General features: G+C 37.0%; 2 protein-coding genes across 2 annotated transcripts in view; one reads left to right on the forward strand and one right to left on the reverse strand.

Annotated features, from left to right (window-relative positions):
* The window catches only part of LOC131053574 (3-hydroxyisobutyryl-CoA hydrolase 1), a 236623-nt gene that overhangs the window by 104320 nt on the left and 117312 nt on the right, over positions 1-14991 (forward strand). Inside the window, exon 4 of the mRNA XM_057988201.2 lies at positions 622-690. Coding sequence (XP_057844184.2) covers positions 622-690 — 69 coding nt within the window. The remainder of the gene's footprint in view (positions 1-621; positions 691-14991) is intronic.
* On the reverse strand, positions 12722-13952 carry LOC131875509 (uncharacterized). Its single transcript, XM_059220021.1, has 2 exons — positions 13591-13952; positions 12722-13480 (listed from the first exon to the last, which is right to left on the reverse strand). The coding sequence occupies exons 1-2, from the start codon at positions 13946-13948 to the stop codon at positions 12882-12884; spliced, it is 957 nt and encodes a 318-aa protein (XP_059076004.1). The 5' UTR covers positions 13949-13952; the 3' UTR covers positions 12722-12881.

Below are 14991 nucleotides of genomic sequence, written 5' to 3' on the forward strand. Positions count from 1 at the left end.
TGTATTTATGGTGTTCTTTGAACATGAGAAGTGGTGCTGTTGACTTAGTTAATCATGGGGAAGATAAAATCAAGTTGTATTTTTTGGTCCAAGTTTGACCAGTCAGGTAGTTGAGACTGGCATCGTCTCAATGAGAAAATCAAAATTTGGGAGATTTGAGTGATTGGGAAGTAAGAAAAGATTTTGCAAATTTTTGATGTACCTCCCAAAATTCTTGAGCTTCTTCAGGTATGCCTTGAAAGGCAATTCTCTTTGTAGCGAAGAAACATGTCTCAAGAATTTTCTTCTCAATGACTTCCCAATAACAGAGCATATTTTATTTGCAAATAATAGTTAATTTTGAGAAGTTATCATATTTTTGGATGATCGTTAGCTGTTCTTAAATGAAATATCTTAATTTTGTATTGTAAGCAAAAAACTAAAACCGGGTTTTGTTTAGTAATCATATTTAGCATTTCTTGACAAAAGATCAATATGTCTTCTCATCTCTGCTTATGTGTCTCTTGTACTTTTTATTTCCAGTCCTCTTTATATATAGGTTGTTGAAAGTAAAAATTGACCCTGTATTTATTTTTATTAAAATGGACTGTGATGATGGCATTGACTGCTGTGACTATGCAGAATTGTCGATTGAAAGAGCTATTTTTGAAGTGGGAGAATGACAACAATGTTAATGTATTGATAATCAAGGTATGTCTATACACTAATGAAACCAACAATTTAGGTGCTCTATTTTATTGAGAGAAGTTTTGCTCTTATAATGATGCGAATTGAGCTCCTATTGAGTTACTCATGTAAAATGGTAGGGTGTTTTTCACAGTATGCAAATGAATAGTTGTCTGGAAAGGAAAATGAAAATAGTGAGATACGAAATAACTATTAAATAGGAAAGAAAATTGGGAATATTGCTGTAATCAAAAGATGGATAAAATTTGTAACATTTTGCTTTCAATAATTTTTATTGGGAGATACAAAGGTGGATGGTGGTTAAAAGAGATAATAGGAGGCATCTTGGACTTCTATATGTTTATTTATAAAGATGATAACAACTATCTATTGCAGAGTAAAAAAAATAATTATAAATAAATGATTTATACTAGAAGTTTGTAATGTCCCCTTTTTAGCTCGAACTTGTTTTGGATGGTTTAGCCTATTATTTTGGCCCTCGTAGGCTAATGGAGTTGGATAGAGGGTCCTTTGTGGCAGAGACCTAGTCAGTGAATGGGTTATTTTTCCTACTCCAATGCTCAGTAGTTTCAAACTTGGCATTTGCATGAGTTTCAGGGCTCAGCTTCTCATTCTTAGTATTTATAGTAAGTTAGGGGTTGATTGAGAGGAACCCTTACTATTTTTAGCAAGGCTACCAGATGCAGTGGTTGACCCCCTGGTTTAGATGGAATTGAGAAATGATTTGTATTCATGGAGTTATGCTATTTTAATTATTAATAAAATATTACTTTATTAATAATTAATCATTTAAGGCATATTATAAAATAATGTTATAATTGCAGTTTAAATGAAGGGTTCAACCGTTCAAGTCATCATTAAAAGGGGGCCATAATATTTAATTAATTGTTGAGCGCCTAGACCAAGGAGGCTTTTATAAATTATCAAAGTGCAAACTTGAAAATCCATTAAATGATTAAAAGGTGTTTTTTTTGAGGAAATCAACCTCCTTCATGAGAATTATATAAAGTGCCAAGAGTAGATCGAAATCTTTAGGATTGAGCATTTGTTATTCTTCATTCTTGAGCGGTGGGAAGAAACCAAGGATTTCCAGCACTTGCAGCCATTGAAGAACGTCAACTCTTAAGTGTTGCAGCTATTTAGAGGTGGTGAAACAACCATTGAAGGTAGTAAACCAGAGTGGCTTCACTTAGAGGCCATACTTGTACAAATTGGAGGAAGTTTAATCAAGGGTTTCAAGCAGATTTTCTGATGGAGAGGAGGTTATTCATAGGGCAAAAATTATTCATTGCTGGGCTCCATTAATTCAGGCCGTACAACCCCTTACATACCCGTTGATGTGTTTTTTATGCACATGCGAACACAGAATAAAATACCAAGGTATCTTATCCTCTCTTTAACAAAGTTTCCCGATTGCTGAAGATCTTGCCGAAGGATCAGTCGGAGTAACTCCAAGGTTCTGATATGTAGGTTCTCTACGTGTGGATAAGCTCTTTGCGGTACGATGTGATTTTGCTGGAATCACAAGGGGACTTACACTTGATGACCTGAGCGTCTGATTTGCTTTGGATATTACTGGAACGTGGAATTTCACTAGCCCTTGATTTTGAAAAAGGAAAAAAGGATAAGGGTTGAAACGGGATCTATTTCTAACACTAAGAATGTAAGAGCAATGGATGACCTTTGATGAAACTCTAACTAAGTCTTGCTTTGACATCCTAGGATCATCTCCACAAGATTAGTGCGATCTTCTGAGGAAAGCTTTATGATGTTTAGATCACCGCTACAAGCATGGACACCGTCAGGTTGATGCATATCAATGAAGAAGCGATAATTGAAGTTAAGCTTAAGCTGAATGATTCTAGTTGACTACGCAAGGAAAGTCTGCCATCAACAAACCGTTAGTAGTATGGATATACGAATTTCACCGTTGATCATACAAATTTCTTCCATTCACCTAATAACATGAGATCAAATTTGAGAAGTATAGAGACCATGCAAATTGTTGAATCGACCCATAGAATTCACCATTTCTTCAATGAAGTTTACAAGTCTCTTGCAACAATATCTTGGCAACAATCTTTGCCTTCTCTTTCTACTCTACTCTAAAATGCTACTAATTATTGACTATTCTTTCTAACTATTTCCTATTTTTTAACAATTAACTATTAACCTTTACAAATGAGGAGCCATGGCTTTATATAGAGAACCCTTTACAAACAAATGACTCTGATTGACTTAGAATCAATGGCTAGGATTACAAGATAGAAACCCTAATTAGGGTTTGTTACAACAAACTTTCTTAGCCAATTAGAAAATTACATTCCCGGAGCGAGGACCAATAGGAAGCAGGGGTAGGTACACTGAAGTTTGTGCTGCCTCCGATGAGTCAGGTGCATTGAATTTGGACATGCTGAGGTGGACCAATCTGACTGGAGGAGCAGTGACTGGGATGCCACCTTATCTGACGTCTGCGTCTTGGTTGATTCTTTTCTGTCTCTGACGTGATGAATGATGTACCTCTTTTACTCCCAAGTGCTTGATGAGGCTTTCTTATTGCCTAGCTTTTGAGCTCATTCCTCTATCCAGGTTAGCGCCTAATTAATGAAAGGATATTGGCGTGGGTTTTTGCTGAGAAAGAACCATTGTTGCTGCGAGAAAAGATTATGATCAGACTGATATGGCTGCCTGCAAATTCTGAAATCACAATACCAAGTTAATTCTTAAATTCCTAGTATGCATGTCATTGTATTAGTCTTTGAAGGAGGAATTAATAAAGATTTGAATTATAGCCAGCCATCATTATTTCTGGTGGAGTTTCATTGTTTCCAGCAATCATGTTGATATGCTTTAAGTTGCGTTCTAGTTTACACACCAAGTGTTTGTCATAAATCCCAGTTGCTCTAAGTGCATGTTGGCTAACTAGAATGCATGGAAAGTGTTTGACAATATGCCAACTAGCTGCACAGGTTAATTTCAGTCACTTATATGCACGTGAAAGGTGAAGAACAGTTAGCACATCATTTCTATTACATTAATAATCCATCTTGCATCATTGGAAGCATTCAAAAAACATCTTTTACAACATACAAACTTATAGCAAGGTAAACCAAAGTCCTAATCAGCAAGATCAGACATTGTGTGCAAAGTGTTTGACGATATTCCTTGAGCGCCTAATCAGCAAATTTGGATCAGAGTTAGCAAGGGATTTTACAAAGTTGCAAAGCGATACCAATAATTGCTTTATTGATTCAATATATTTTCTCATATAAAACTTGATTTGAAGGAACACCCACAAGTTCAAACTACTTTCCCTAATTAGAAGAGATCTATATAATATCTCTGTTGGTTGCCAAGTAACCAAAAGCATTGACAACTACTAAGAAACAGATTTCCAATAACTCCCACAATTCGACATATAATTAACACATAGTTGGGAATAACCAATTGAACAAATATAATTAAGACAAAATATGTTGACGACATCATCCCTTCCATAAGTCTTCCTAGATGACAAAATGAATGGAATAATTAAGATGTCTTTTAGAGTTGTATTGTATTTGATTCCAAGCTCCTCTAGTACTATTGAATCTGTTATTATTATTGCCTCTTCGACTTTGATAGCTTCCTAGAGATACTTGTTATTATGTGGTTTCAGTGGTGTTTTGGGCAGAGTCAACTACTCTTCTTGTGCAAAGAGCACTTATGTGGTCTTACTCTTCGAATTGTATGGGAACTCTTTTATTGAATGACTATAACTTGACTAATATCACAGAACAATTCCTTGTGACAATTAATTCTGATGTGAGTTTTGCCTTTGCAATTAGTGCATCATAGTTGTTGAGGTTCTTTGTTTTTTTTTTCTCCACTTTCATTTCCTCCATTATTCAAATTATATCCTTCCTTAGTGCTTGTACTGTTCCCAATTCATTGTTGCTATTTGTTTCCATATGTATGCTTTAACATATGTTGAGGGTGATACAACATTCATGTTTTTTTGGTTAATGAAGGAATAATACCTTCAATGAACCATCTTTTGTTGAAGTTGTTTGTAGGTGCCTTTTGTAGTTTTACTGTTTACAAGTAATGCCTTCAATTAACCATGTTTTGTTGAAGTTGTTTGTAGGTTCCTTTTGTAGGAATAATACCTTCAATGAAGGAATAAAGCTATCAAGAGAGCAAAGTTTATGTGTTCTTCATAGCTAACAATGTACTTTCTAGGATTTTTGTGCTATGCGTTTAGTTGGGGAAGTTTGTTTGTAATGTTTCAAACTGATGATTAAAGGATTTTGATCTGGACTTGATGCTTGGGGGTGACGATAAGAGCTTATCGTCTATGGTTGGGAAGGTAACATATCTGATGTTTGCCTGTAGTTAACGAGCACTACCATAAAATCAACATGGTATCAAAGCTTGGTTCGTAAATAGTTGTGATCAGATTTATCAATTTTCAGTGTAACCTATTGTTCAAAGTTCAGTTTTCATGGCTTCTTAGGACTGAAGATAGGTTGGAAGGTTCTGTCAACTACAGTTCTTGGAAGGTCAGAATAATGATGGCCTTGAATGACCTTACTGAATATGTTAGTAAGGATGCTGCTGAAACTAGTGGCAAAGAAGAAAAGGAAGCTTGGAAGAAGAAGGACTACCAAGCGTGAAGGATAATTATAGACTCCATCAAAGATCATATTGTGACAAGCATCTCCAAAATGAAGATTGCAAAAGAAATGCTTAGCACTTTGGAAAAGATGTATGAGATCAACAACACCAGTCATATACTATCATTAAGGCAACAACTTAATCACATCAAATTAGAGAAGGAAGAACTTGTAGCTGCTTACTTCATGAGGATCTCAGAGCTAAAGGATCAACTCTATTGTTGGGAAGACTGTTGAAGATAGTGGACCTAACTATGATGGCTCTAAATGGTCTTCCTCCATCATGGGAACCTTTTGTTCAAGGAATCAATGCAAGAGCTGAGCTTCCTCAATTTGATCGATTGAGGGGAGATTGCATTCAAGAAGAATCACGGTTGGCTGCTAAAGGAAAAATCAGAAGCCCTCATGACAATCTTCATCATGTCTTCCTCCATCATGGGAACCTTTTGTTCAAGGAATCAATGCAAGAGCTGAGCTTCCTCAATTTGATCGATTGAGGGGAGATTGCATTCAAGAAGAATCACTGTTGGCTGCTAAAGGAAAAATCAGAAGCCCTCATGACAATCTTCATCATGTCCTCTCAGCTAGGGAGGAAGGTGGCCATTGGAAGAAGAATAACTTCAAAGGAAATAGAGATTTCAGACTCACTGATCCTGATTCAAGGAAGAAGCCAAGGGACTTGTCTCACATACGATGTTTCCGATGTAACAAGTATGGTCACTTTGCAAAGGACTGTCAGTCTCAACTCGAACAAGGAGAAGCAAACCTAAATGAAGTCTCAGAACAATAGAATAATGAAGATTTCCTCTTTGTCTCAGCCTTGTCAAGCAATGTTTAGTTAGATAGTAGCACGTGGCTGATTGACAGTGGTGCATCTAGACACATCACAGGCTATTGGGAACATCTCTTAGATTTGGAGTCCAACTTTCATGTGACTATTGGTGACAATGCTCGTTATGCAGTAAAAGGTTTTGGCTCTACTTCGTTAAAATTAGATTCTGGTATTTCCCTTCATTTCAGTAATGTTTTGTTTGTACCTGGAATAAAAAGGAATCTAATCTCTATATCTGCTCTAGAAGATAAAGGTTATTAGGTTGTATTTTCTAAAGGAAGAGTTCTTGCATGGCCTAAGGAGTCCAACCTCAAATCAGCTCATGCCATCGGGATTAGATATGAAAGCCTATACAAGCTTTCAACTCTCACTTTCAATTAAGTATATAGTTGATAGATTTTTAAACTATGCTATGGGTCCATTTCCTAAGTAAGAGTAAATCAACAAGTTTTATGAATTTATGACTTAGATAGGGATTAAGAGGGAGTTACATATTCCCCATAATACTTAGTGAATGCATTATATTTTGTAAAGCTTAAACATATTGTTGTTTTCTAACCATTGATGTTGAAATCTAATTTACATCTAGTGTTGGATTTGAGAGAGTATGGCTAAACATTTGAATTCAAATCAGTTCTGAATTTACAATTGTTATATGATTATTACAAGGATGTTCTTGATCATAATTCTATGTTTTATGATAAAACTAACATGTGTACCTTGTTTCTTTGGAATATACTTTGGCTAAGAGGGAGTTTTCAGCTCCTATGATACATTGTGTATATCTTCCACCCTCTACGGAGTGCAAGGTGGGACCACACTCTGTGGAGTGCAAGGTGGTAGTTTCTTTGAGGTATAATACCTCTCCCACCCTTTGCGGAGTGCAAGGTGGATCCATCCTCTGCGGGTGTGCATGATGGATATCATGGAAGGAATCCATGACCATATTCTTTGAATCCATCCTCTGCGGATGTGTATGATGGATATCTATGGTTGTATCTCACGTCCATCCTCTGCGGATGTGCATGATGGATATCATGAAAGAAGTCCATGATGTGTTATTACAATATATGGTTACTCGCTATAATCCACCCTAGCTAAGAGGAAGTGTTGAAATTAAATAGCTAGTTCGAATTATTTGATGACAAATATATATTGTAATAACTTAAGTGATTACAATACTTGTATCTTGTAATAAAATGGGCAGGTCCTATTTGGGCAATTGATTTAACTTGTAAATTATATATGGGTCAGGACCCATATGTAACTTGTAAATTCAAAATTATATCTTGGCGCCAGAATATGCAAGGCCGACCAAGGTTTATTGTTGACATGAATTCATAAATAAGCAAGATGATTTGAGGATCACAAATCATCAATCACAAGCAAAAATATATCTCTCTACCTTATGTGATTTGCTTCCAACTGCAATCATCATCATTAACGAAAGGATATTCATCAAGTGTGAGCGAACTTCAATGAATTGGTTTCTTGTTGAAGCGAATCTGATCTAGGATCACAAATCTGTCCTAGGGCATCCAAACCTCATATACTCTGCCGAATTTCTGTTCTTGTGGCTGGGCGAATTATTATCAAATCTGAGCTGTGAATCTACCTTATATCTGGGCGAACTATTGATCATTTTGAGCTCCATTCCAGACCCGAATCTGGTCACCATTGTGGAGCATACTTGTGCCAATTATGGGTGACTATGCTGGGCGATATTGAGTTGTCTAACTCACTAATTTAGAGCAGCGATCATCCTCTTCTGTGGTGCCAAAACCCTACTTGTGGGATCAACAAATTAGGGCCTCCACATCAGTGATTTAGATAGGGTAAAGCTCTGCCCTAGGTTGATGACCTAATCAGATAAGTGATCTGATCTTCATTGTACTTGTAATTTGCTCATGATTAAAGGATTTTGATCTGGACTTGATGCTGGGTTTTTCCTCAAGACGGAGGTTTTCCCAGGGTATTCTTGTTGTCTTGTCTCTTTTGTGTGATTGCTTTGTGTTATTTCTAAGTTATTCTAAATCTGATCACTAAAATCAACATGTTGAAATTATAGCTAGCTCGGATTATGTTTCAAATTTAAATGTTGCATAAATGCAATTCAAATTTGGTGTATAACTCGTGCGATTAAATTTCTATTGGGCTGGCCCAAAATTGTTAATGTTTGTAGCTCGAGTCAAATGATCATTTAGAATACATATAATATATGTTGATTAATAATAATATATTATTATATTATTATTAATCATATAAAATTTAATATTCAATATTAATCTATTATATTATTCTAAATTAATAATTTATTGATGAAACATTATAATATTGATTAAATTATTATAATTAAAGGAGAGACATGTCCGTTCAAGGACATGCCTCTCCAAAGGAATATATATAGTATAATGTTATTCAATTTGAGAATACATAGAATTCCAAGAATGCAAGTATCAGATTGAATTAGATATATACATTAAAATACATCCAATAAAACCTGGGAAAAACAACATGGTATCAGAGCTCAGGCCTGTGAAGTTTAATTTGGAGGTTGGAGAGGGTTGGAGAATTCAGTTTTTTTAGAATTTTCTGTCTGAAATATGCCATTGCACGGCCCTTGGTTGGCCTCAAAATGAGGACTATAATATATGGATGGAAAGATCTGTGTTTCTAGTTTTCAAATATGTTTATCTCATCAAATTTGATTCAGTTTTGTGCAAGATATGACGACTTTGGTGCAGGTCACTTGAAACCCTACCTAGGGTTAGCAGTTTTGGGAAAAATGTCATAACTTCTGTTTTAACCGTTGGATTTGGCTATAACTTGGAGGAATTGTTTGTAATTAGATTTTCTAACATCTCACCGAAGAGATTGGATAAATCTGGTAAATTGCAAAAGTTATTAACGACTGTGTGTGGCAGATAATAATGAAAGTGTTGATCAAAATTATGAAAATGTTCTACATCATTCAAAGGGAATTATGATGAGAGATGATTCATGCGTGATATTTCTTATATGGGCTCACCTTATGAAAGGAAATGTTTTAAACTTAAGATAAGTATTCCATGTTTTATTAAGGCACATGAATTATTGAGTTTGTAATTTATGCTATAATATTGGCTAGTAAAATCTTGTATGCTTCCATCATTGGTATTTCTGTTCGAGATAATTTAGTTTATGAGCTATTTGGAATCTCTCTCTGTCATACCTTCAGGACAAAAGCACAATAAAATTGAATTAAAGGGAGAAATAAATTGATGCTTATAAACGAATTGATGATTGAGACCAGATTCAGAGGGAGTCTAACATTTCATCAGAAGCAACCTTAGACAAGGAGGTCAGATGGTTGATATCAAATTCAGAGGGAGTCTAATATTTCATCAGAAGTAACCTTAGACAAGGAGGTCAGATGGTTGATATCAGATTCAGAGGGAGTCTAACATTTCATCAAAAGCAACCTTAGACAAGGAGATCAGATGGTTGATATCAGATTCAGAGGGAGTCTAATATTTCATTAGAAGTAACCTTAGACAAGGAGGTCAGATGGTTGATATCAGATTCAGAGGGAGTCTAACATTTCATTAGAAGCAACCTTAGACAAGGAGGTCAGATGGTTGATATCAGATTCAGAGGGAGTCTAATATTTCATCATAAGTAACCTTAGACAAGGAGGTCAGATGGTTGATATCAGATTCAGAGGGAGTCTAACATTTCATTAGAAGCAACCTTAGACAAGGAGGTCAGAAGGTTGATATCAGAGGGAGCCACACCATCATGAAAATATGCTTAATGCATTCTTCTCTGTGAGAGATAAGTTTGAGGAGCAAGCCCTTGTTAATACACTCTTCTCTGTGAGGGAGAAGTTTGAGGTGAAGGCCCTTGTTCCACCCTTTGGGAGTAGCCATGGTGAACGTCATGATGAGATGAAAACATCATGTTGAGCAACTCTGTGATGGGCACTTGTGTTCATACTTCATATGCATTCTCATACATGGGAGTAGCCATGATGGATATGTAATGTCCCCAATTTTGCGAGCATCAGAGTTCGGTGGATTTAGCCTATTATGCGACCCTCGTAGGCTGATAGGATGGATAGAGGGTCTTGAGGGAGCTTGGCTTGGCTTCAGTTGTCAGATTGTTATCAGTTGGCTTTCGTTCGGACTCTATTTGCTCTGATTGCTATTTTTAACAGTTTTTAGCACTCAGCGGAGCACCCCTGCTATTTTTAGCAGTATGGTCTGGTCACGTGCAGAATCACTTCCTTCTTCGTCAGCTTCAGACAATTCGTGCATCGGGCATATGTTGAGAGAGATATTAATATTTAATTGATTTAATTAAATATTAATTATTTGGAGCTTATGTTATAAAGTTATAATATTTTAAATATTATAACTTAAGTGATTTTTGCTAAAGGGGTCGCCCATCATTGAAGGGGCCACTTTTAATTATATTTTATAATTAAAAGTGCTTTCGAAAACTATTGAAAAATTAAAAAGAAAAGTTCGAATTTATTTAAATAAAACCTAATTGAGAAAATTCGAACTCTTGAGGAGATATAAGGGTTTCATTGGGATTTGAGATCATTATGTTATGAAATGGATTTTTGATCAAGTCTTCTTCCGGAGAACGAAGCCAAGGGTTTCAGTTGTCTACAGACATTGGAGAACGAGCCATCTTCAGTGTTGCAGTTCAGAGGCTGTGAAATATCAGCTGATCTATTGCATTCAGAGAGATATCTTCATTCAGAAGTTATCACAGAACGTTCACAGAGTTTTCTTTCAGCTTGCTGCAATAATCAAGCTTTTTCATCCACTGCTACAGTACTCGCGTGAATAGTACCCGCGTGAACAGTGCGCTACAGTGCCGTGAACAGTGCGCTACAGTGTTGTGAACAGTGCGCTACAGTGCCGTGAACAGTGCGCTACAGTGTTGTGAACAGTGCGCTACAGTGCCGTGAACAGTGCGCTACAGTAGTTTGAGTTCTATAGAAGGGGATTTAGAAAGGTTGAACAGCTATATATATTTGACAAGGGATTTGCATATGAGGAGAATCAAACCAATATATCAAGGCAGCCATTGAAATACCAGGTTTTCTATCTATGGTCATTGTATTAGAAAATCATTACTTCATTGCATCATTTTTCTATTATGATTATATCATGAAATATTTGGAGGTTGCATATGTTAAATGGAGATATAATTTGCATATTCCACATTCATGGTAACATTCAACATTGATCAGCCATTTAGCTTTCATGCCAATTGTTTGCTTAAATGCCTAATGGCTGTAGGTGTACTTTGGGATGCATGACAAGTGTTTGTCTTAATGTCAATTAGCTGTACTAGTTAATTTCAGTCATTACACATGTGTGGAAAGGTCTAAAACAGCTAGTATATCATTTCTATAACAACTATGCATTGTTAGAAGCTTTCCATAACTTCATTTGCAGCCTACAAACCCAAAGAAGACAAATAAAGAATTCACTACAGCGGCTTCAAACATTGTATGCCAAATGTTTGACAATATTCCTTGGTGTTCATATAAGCGAAACAGGGTCAGATTAGCCAAGGGATATTACAGGATATCATCATGTTGAGTACCGTGATGAATCGTGTTCCACTCTCTAGGAGTAGCCATGGTGGATGTCATTTCATGACTATATTATTAACAAGGATTCCTCCCTAGCTAAGAGGGAGTGTTGATGTTGTAGTGGTCACCCTTGTGAAGAGACAAATGGTGTCATTAAGGACCGACCCCTTGTGAAAGGGTGCCTCCCTCATATATATAGAAGATGCAAACTCATTCTCTGATCCATTCAATTTATGTGAAGAGCAGTTTATATATTAGTTAGAGAAGATTGATCCTCTGAAGAAGGCCAATTAGATTTGCTCTTGTGAAATTTGCTTCAAGGAGTGAAGCAACATATATTGGGCCCGTATCTTGCATTATTGCTAGACATATTTGATATATAAAGAAAACATTTTATGCTGGGTGCTTCTCCCTCGAGTAGGGGGGTTTTCCCTTGGAGATCAAACTGCAGATATTCTGACAAAAAAAAAAACCTCTTTTAGAGTGAAGGTTGATCACTTCAGAAAAGGTTTAGGTATGATAGAAAGGTAATTTTCTTTGCAATTTGTATTTGCATGTTTAATGTGTAAACTTCTTTGTCATGACAGGACATTTTTGGATTTTATCCCCTGGGTTCATATCTGAGAGGTGACGATCTCTCAAGATACTGAACACTTGTATGGAGACATTATAAGGTGACGATCTTATAATGTCCAAACCAGTTATCATGGTGGATCTTTGGTGAATCATGGATGAAGCCATGATTGTGTTGTGGTAAAACCATAGTTGAACTACTCGCGACTCGGCTCGACTCGCCAAGCCCCTTGGAAAAAAACTCGGCGAAAACTCGGGAAAAACTTGGAAAAACTCGGCGAAAAACTCGGCAACTTAAAAACACACTTAAACTTAGTAAAAAACGCATTTTTTTTGCAATTTTTAATGAGAAGATGCATCCAATGAGTCAATAAATGATAACACAAAAGAAACAAGCTGATTCTAGATATATTTAAATGCAAAGTGTCTACAAAATCGCATCCTCATGAGGAATGCTGATGGCTGGAAGCCTGAAGCAAAATAGTAAATTACTAAATAGTTTTTGTAAAACCAAAAGTAAATACATCATCACAAATTACAATTACAACTTCCTCTTCCCAGCTCTAGCAAAAACATGGGGAGAGGTAGAACTAGAGGGTCTAGACTGTCTAGTCGTATAAGTCTGCTGTGGGACTGGGCGTGACTGTGCCTCCTCGCTCGGTATGGTTGATTGAGACTCATCCTCCATCCTGGATGAAGCTATGTCTCCACCTGCCTCTGGCACTGGCAATGAATCCTCATCCTCATCCTCATCCTCATCCTCCTCAATGTCATCCAGCTTGAAACCAAATCCACCCCCCTCCTCCATAGCCTGCCTCTCCAAATCAGTGATGTCAGTGTCGGAAAACAATGGAGGCTGCTCCTGTGATGTCCAATCACTGTAAGGATCTATATCATCCAAGTCAATTGGACCACCTTCTAGTTCCTCTACCTTCTTTACGCGCAATCGAAGATTATATTGCACGTAGACAAGGTCATTGAGCCGTTTCTGCGCTAACTTGCTCCTCTTCTTCGTGTGGATTGCTTCAAACAAGCTCCAATTGCGCTCACAATTGGATGAACTGCAAGGCTGACATAAGACTCTGAGGGCAAATTTTTTGAGATGTGGGGTGTTTCCACCCCAATTTTGCCACCAAGCATCTGCAAAATAAATAAAATGGAAAAGTTAGAAAGCAAAGAGAAAAGAGAAAACATAATTTATCAATCATTTTAGTCTTTAGATCCCAAAATCCAAATGGCAAATGTTATACCTGGGGTTTGAGTGGTTCTTCCTCTCCTAGCTAGCTCTGAAGAGAATAGCTTACCCCTTCCTCCCTCATAATTTTGGAGCTCACTCACAATGAGGTCTCTCTCCTCAACATCAGGTACCATCCTCTCAATGCATGTACTGAGGCCCTCCATGACTTCTCCATTCGAATCTGAGTAAGAACCCCCGAACCTAAAACGAGGGTTGAGGAAGTACCCTGCTGCATGAATGGGTTGGTGAAGCTGATTGTTCCACCTCCTATCAACAATTTCCCAAATGGGATCAAATTTGAGCCTATCCCCCTTGTAGTAATTTTTGATAGACTCTTTGGCCCTATCCATGGCCTCATAAAGATATCCCATTGGGGTTTTATGCCCATCCACCAAGCGAAGAACTCGAACCAAGGGCTCTGACACCTACAATTGAAAAATACAAATTACAAAAAGATCAAAATTTAAATAATGAAGTTACAAATTAGTAATGAGAGACTTGAATCAAGAATAACTAAAATTTAAAAATTAAAGTTTTGAAGTAACAACCTTCACAATCTCTGCAGCCCTTTGTGCAAATTGGTTGTCGAAGACTATGCATGCGACAGCCTCTCCTTCAGGCTTCTTTGAATAAGGTGAGTTAAGCCATTCTCCACTCACAAACATTTGTTTCAAAGAAGTCAATGCAACAAGAATGCTTTGCAACGTCAAGAAAATCGTTGCAAACCTTGTGACACCAGCTCTCACCAAATCTTTCCCTTGCGTGTGTTGTCTCATCAAATTTAGGACCCAAGGGTGATTGTAGATATATTTGGTGATCCTCCTTGCATTTTCCACAACTGGAGTCACCCACTCAAGTTTTCCTATGTCCTCCAAAAGAAGGTCAAGGACATGTGCTGCACAAGGTGTCCAAAAAAGAGTGGGGTGCCTCTCTTGGAGGATTCTTCCTGCAAAAGAAGAATTTATTCTTAAGAAATATGCAACCAAGTAAAACAAAGCCCACAACAAATGAGAATATTGCTAATGCCTAAAGGTGATAATTCAAAAGGATCCTACCTGCTGACACATATGCTGCTGCATTATCTGTGATGATTTGCACCACATTCTCTACCCCCACCTCCATGATGACACACTCCAACATTCCAGCCAATGTTTCTGCATTTTTCACCTTGTTGGAGGCATCGACAGATTTCAAGAACACTACATTGTCCTTGCAAGCGACCAAAAAATTGATGATGGTGCGGTTCTTGCCATCTGTCCACCCATTAGAAAGAATGGTGCAGCCATAATTTGCCCAATCAATTTTTTGATCCTCCATCACTTCTCTTGCCCTAGCAACTGCATTTGTGAGCAACCTGTAAGTGCAAAGTGAAATTAGGTATTAGTACACAATTTTGATTTAATAAACAAGAAAT

This window comes from Cryptomeria japonica, chromosome 4, assembly GCF_030272615.1.
Source record: "Cryptomeria japonica chromosome 4, Sugi_1.0, whole genome shotgun sequence".
NCBI classification, from domain to species: Eukaryota; Viridiplantae; Streptophyta; class Pinopsida; order Cupressales; family Cupressaceae; genus Cryptomeria; species Cryptomeria japonica.